Source organism: Cynoglossus semilaevis, chromosome Z, assembly GCF_000523025.1.
Source record: "Cynoglossus semilaevis isolate Cse_v1.0 chromosome Z, Cse_v1.0, whole genome shotgun sequence".
Classification (NCBI taxonomy): Eukaryota; Metazoa; Chordata; class Actinopteri; order Pleuronectiformes; family Cynoglossidae; genus Cynoglossus; species Cynoglossus semilaevis.
Genome location: NC_024328.1, coordinates 5980440 through 5986216, shown reverse-complemented (window position 1 = coordinate 5986216; position 5777 = coordinate 5980440). Strand labels below are relative to the sequence as shown.

The 5777-nt window shown below is 37.6% G+C and overlaps 1 protein-coding gene across 1 annotated transcript in view; it reads right to left on the bottom strand.

Annotated features, from left to right (window-relative positions):
• ipo11 (importin 11) overlaps positions 1-5777 on the bottom strand; it is an 82639-nt gene that overhangs the window by 26644 nt on the left and 50218 nt on the right. Inside the window, exon 23 of the mRNA XM_008336048.3 lies at positions 66-145. Coding sequence (XP_008334270.1) covers positions 66-145 — 80 coding nt within the window. The remainder of the gene's footprint in view (positions 1-65; positions 146-5777) is intronic.

Here is a 5777-nt window from a genome sequence, read left to right as displayed (position 1 = left end):
GCTGGTGGTTTTTTCATCTTTTTATATTTGACACTATCTCTTGACAGCGTGTGCGAGTTTCTCACCTGCAGGAACTCTGTGGCAGATAAGTATATGTAGGCGTTAACAATCTGAAAGCAGGTGCGTAGGTTCTCTGAGCTCAACTCTGTAACACAGCAGATGTTGCACTTCAGAAAAATTCAAAAACACAAGTCAGAAATGACACATTTCAATTAATTTTTTTGGATGACAGACAACAAAGGCCACTTCTTCAGAGTGAAGCAGACACACATGATGTTTTATCACTAGTAGCTACTGTATATCTTGCAGTCTAACAAAACATTTAAATTTTTGAAACAGCATCAAGTAGTACAATCCACATTTTAATGACAATAAGGCTGTCAAAAAATGCATTAATATTCTGATTTATCAGAGTGGCTGTGGATTTATAATTATTTTTTATGATTCATGGTGATTGTACTTTTAAAAAAATTATTAACTCAGAAAAATTTAAATTCCTAAGTATGACAAAAAACTTAATGACTTAAGATGGTATTTATAGTTTGAAGTGCTTCCGTGAAACCAAAACCCTTTTTCTGCAGTGTTAAAAAACTTCTGTGACCTTTTCTCAACATACAGTATGTACACAAACTCTGATGTATAACTAGGAGGATTATATACAGAATTTCACAATGGAAGGCTAACACTTTTATAAAGTCAGAGAGGAGAATCCAGGAAGCGTAAGAAAATAAATTACTTTGATTTCTCACAAACAAAGCCAAGGACCATGACTGGTCTTTTGCCAAAAACAACCCGGATATTAACTGGCCACAAGCCAAGATGTTTAAAGACCATCATAAGAATATATGGCCAACGTAAAATTCCATCCAGACAAGGAAACAGCTCATGAATACCAAAATGCAACTTAGTGTACCACATTAAGCAAAATAAGTTTGGTGTAATTTCAAATAAAATAATACAAAAAGCATGAAAATTAAATGTCCTTTTCAATGAAACCCATGTCTGGTGACGAGTCAGGTTTTAACAAAAGGTTAAAGAAAATCCAACAAGGCATAGGATTAAATAAAAGAAATCACAAGGAGATTGTGTACTCTAAGCCATTTCTAAACTCCTGCATTGAACTAAACCTACCAATCACAGGTGCAACTGCAGTGGTAAACACAAACTATTTCAGTTCCAGGGAGAGTTTAACTCTCATTTGTGGAACCTGTGCCAAACAAGTAGCTTTGTAAGAGTGTAATCTTGCAAAGCTGCAAAGAAAATATCCTGCAGACAGCTAATAGCTGCAAAGCTGGCAACCTCAGTCAAAAGTGGAATTTGTGAATGACTGTTGTTGTTGTCAGGGACTGAAGAAATAAAACAGTTTCATAACAGCTAATCTCAAAATATCAGTCACAGAACTGATAGGAGATTAGAGAGAACAGCAAAAAGCAACATTAAAGTACAAGGAGGGCAGTGAGACCAGGAGATGGAGGCAAAGAAAACAACAACAGTGTGTGTCTGATTTTTAGGTGATGTTTTTTTCTTTATAAAGCAATACCATTTAGATCCAGAGATGTCTAAACTTTTTGTTTGGACACTACTACTGAAATGACCAGACTATGGTAATCTACCACCTTGAAAATGTTAAATATACATTTACTCATATAAACTGAACATACATTATATACACTGTGGTGACCACATACATGAATGCAGTGAATCTTTTGAGATCTCACTCACTGACCGAGGGTCTCTCAGATATCTATTACCAGGGCTTGAAGTGGTGGAGAGGAAGTGTTTGGTTGATAATATAACATGGCAGCGCAACAGACCTGAACAAATGATCAAACATAAAGGCACAAATATACAGTAAATATAGATGGGTGAGAGGGGGAGATAAATGAGAGGAGAGGAAGAATAACTCCCTACAAAGACAGACAAAGAAGGAGCATAACAATCAGTGTACCAGAGGACCGTCCCCTCTGGTACAATGAAACCAATAGCTGCATAAACAGTGTAACAGTAACGCAGGGCGACAGGGGAGCTCATTCCATGACACTTTGAGTAATTATTTACCTTACACAAGTTGTCAGCGTGGCTAATTCTTTGCTTGACAACAGAAGTTACTTCTATGTACACAGTAATAAAAACACGCTGATGATTAAACAATGTCCCCACTTGACGGGATATATTAATTTTCCATAACTGGACATGTACAGAAATGTCAGTATACCAATATACCTATACCTGTCAAATAAATTCCTAATAAAAATGTATTTTTATTTACTGAGGAAAAAGAGCAGAAACCTAGACTAATGTGACAGTGGCACATGTTCCAAATGTCCATTTTTTAAATCAGCTTTTTTATTTACAAAAACAAGTCCGTCAGTGACTAAACATTAAAAGTCATGTGTCTGTTTATATATGATAAACATATATAAAGCACAGATACAGCTTCTACTGTCTGTCAAAAGTGGAACTGCAACTGTTTACATAGGAGATGTATCATTCAACTCTAGCTATGACACAGTAGTAACTGATTGAGTTAAATAGGAAAGGCCATAGAAATACAGAGGTTTCATTCTCAGCACACAGGCTTGTAGAGGGAATATTGATGTGGATAAACAATGTTGAGTATGAAGCAATCTGCCAGCCTTGGTGAAGTTAATGTTTAATGCATTCGGCCATTTGCTCCAAATACAGATACACAGGGACCTATTGTGACTATTCTGTCTCCCTAACATGATGCGGACACAATATGAAAGTAGAGTGAAGGTTTGTGAGAGGAGATGGAGGGAAAATGTGTTTATGTACACAGATCAAAACAAAGTGCACAGTGAAACAACTGATTTGCTGTTTACAATATCCATACGGCCTCATAAAGAGTCAGCAGGGCAAAGATGAGCGCTGTGCTTCAGTGGATGTGTTACAGTGCTTAGTGTTGGCTTTTTATTTTTCCCTTTTAAAGGCTGAACAAGCACAAACAAGGACAGGTAATCTGCTATAGTTTTTTTTTGCTCATTTACAATGTGAAACAGTAAGAGAAATAGGGCAGCTATATAGTTACCTGATACAAAACTGATCTGCAATCATGTAATTCATTTTAATTTTAATCATTTTAATTAAAATTTGAACATCTGAATGCATATCAACACATGGCAGATGGATAATTCCACCATCCATGCCCTGATACTGTTTATATATTATTGTTATTTACACATGCTGTGGGAAAAAAGTTTGGTTTGACCAATGCACCTAAGAGACCTAAGAGAAGCCTTACTAAGGGCAGGGTGGTAAGAAGTCTACTGATAGATTCGGAGGAACTGTACACCAATAAACATTGTTGAGAACAAGGCCCTCACCATGTTTAAAAGCAAGTCTAAAAGTGTTTTACAAGCCACAATCAGATATTCACATTATGTACTACAATCCACCAACTCATAAAGGTACATTGTGAATTACTTCGAAATGTATCAAAATATGCATTCCATCATTTGGACTACTCACATATAAAAACAGGTGTGAATTACATACATCCACCTGCTGTTGTTTTTTCTGTCTGTCTCAACAACACAACATATATTTTGGTTTGTTGATGCATCTCAAATAATCATGATTAATTATGAATAATGATAGTGATAATTGTTATTGATCGTGAACACGTAAAATGTTCTGATACTCTACACATTAATAAAATAACTACTAACTACTGTTCTGTTAAGGCACAGGAATTGGAATGTCAATCATGATGCTGTAGCAGGAGAGCAAAATGGCTCAAGCTGGTCAATTTGTCAAATGAACTGGAGGAGGATAAAGTGGAAGAGGAGGACGAGAAGGAAGGAAGAAATGGACAGGAGGAGGACGAGGACACCATGGACTCTCCAGCTGTCCCAGAGGTAATATTCAGGTCTGCTGCATCCATTTAAAAGAGCCATGAAGCAAAGAAAAATGATCATCCACACTGTGCCTGTTGAATTTCATTTGGTCACATCCATGCCAGGCAGTATGACTATACTTTTAAATAAAAAATTTCTATCTGCAAAAAAAAAAAAAGAAAAAAAAGAAGAAGTACCCACACTCCATTGTTGTTGGAGTGTGGGTCCATACCACACTATAGAGAATACCACACTATAGAGAACACATTCCTGATCTCCCCTCACATCATGTTAATGTCACTACCACTGCCAATACCAGTGACATGCGGTGAGGTTCATGGCTGGTGAGGCATTGACTTCTCTGGAGTCAGATCTACAATTGTAAGAACCAAAAAGACCATCTTATTTTACTATTCATCCAACAGCATCATATCCATCAGCATTCCTTTCAATTCCACTGACACCAACACAAACATATACACAGGGAGTTTAAAGAGTTCTGTTAGGCAACTGGACATGAATTTTCTGAAAGAAGACGTTTCACCTCTAATCCAAGAGGCTTCTTCAGTTCTAGCTGGTGGTGGGGAGTACAGCAAATAAATACTCTGGGTGTGACAAAGAATAAAGCTACTTCAGCTCCTCCCTGTTAGGTGGGGCCTTGGGGTCAACTGTGAAAGTGTAAACAGTCGTTCAGAGTCTGATGGGTCTTTGTGGTCCTCATCAGAACGGTTTTGGTCACCTGCCTCTTTGGTATGTGAAACTGAGGAGAATCTTTTGGGTATTGTTCCTAAAAGTCCTTTGTATGTGGGTGATAGGTTGTGTCTGAGTCCACCTCCTCCTGTTGAGTGATGGTTTTTCCAGGTTGACAAAAATGGCTTCTTTTACCCCTCTCTCAAACCATCTGTCTTCCCTGGCCAAAATGTGCACAACTTGACCATGACCTAGATGACTGAGAATCTTCATAGACATATACACAGGAAGATATTTGTCCTACAAAGAACATTATACAAATGGAGAGAGAACCCTTCTTGTGTCTCAGAAATCCATATGTACTGTAAACAAATTAAAGTATAGAGATGAGTGCAGCACACTCATCTCTATACTTTCAAACTTTAAATTCTGGTGCTTTAATCAAAGGTTGTCTATCAAAATGATAAGAAAAAATATATATATTTAGTTAGTTAGTTATCAAATACTTGAACTTTTTTCTACTTACTCCCATCTTATTTAAAAAAAAACCAAAAACTTAAAACAATTTTTAGCCTTGTCTTTACTTATAGATGAAGTCCATGGTTGTATCTCTTGGTTTTCCCGCACCTTGGCATTGTGGATGCTAATGTTTAGTCTCTGTTGGTCATTCAATGCTAAACCGATCCTTGAATTTCCAGAATTTTTTAAAGAAATGTGGCTTTGAATGTGCGTGGCTGATCTTTCATGTCTGCTGAGGCTTCTTCTTCAAATGTTTCAGGTCACAATATCCCGAGTTAGTCCAGACGTTATCACACGATGAGACTAAAAAGCGAGGAGAGCAGTAAAGGCGGTTTCTTACAGGACAGCCAGTCTTTTTGTTTGTACCATTGTATCTGAAAAGAACGACTCTTCTGTCCCGTAGTTTGAAGCTAACCTTTTAGCTCCGACGTTGGTCTTCCATCTCTTATCAACTTTTGTTTGGACCGGTAGTCCAGTTTTGAGACATGTTTTAGTGTTGAAATACAATCCATAGTCAACCGGATCAGGCAGAGCATAGAAAACGCTATTCTTGACCTACTACTGGCTCTAGCTTGGCGCCTACTTTCAATTGCCTGTTGAACCCAGCTGGAGAGCACCTGTCAGTTCAGGTACGACCCCTTAAGGTGAGGCAGAGTACTGTTTGCCTCCCCTGTTGATTTTTCTCTGCAGTTTCTTGTACAATCAGCAGGA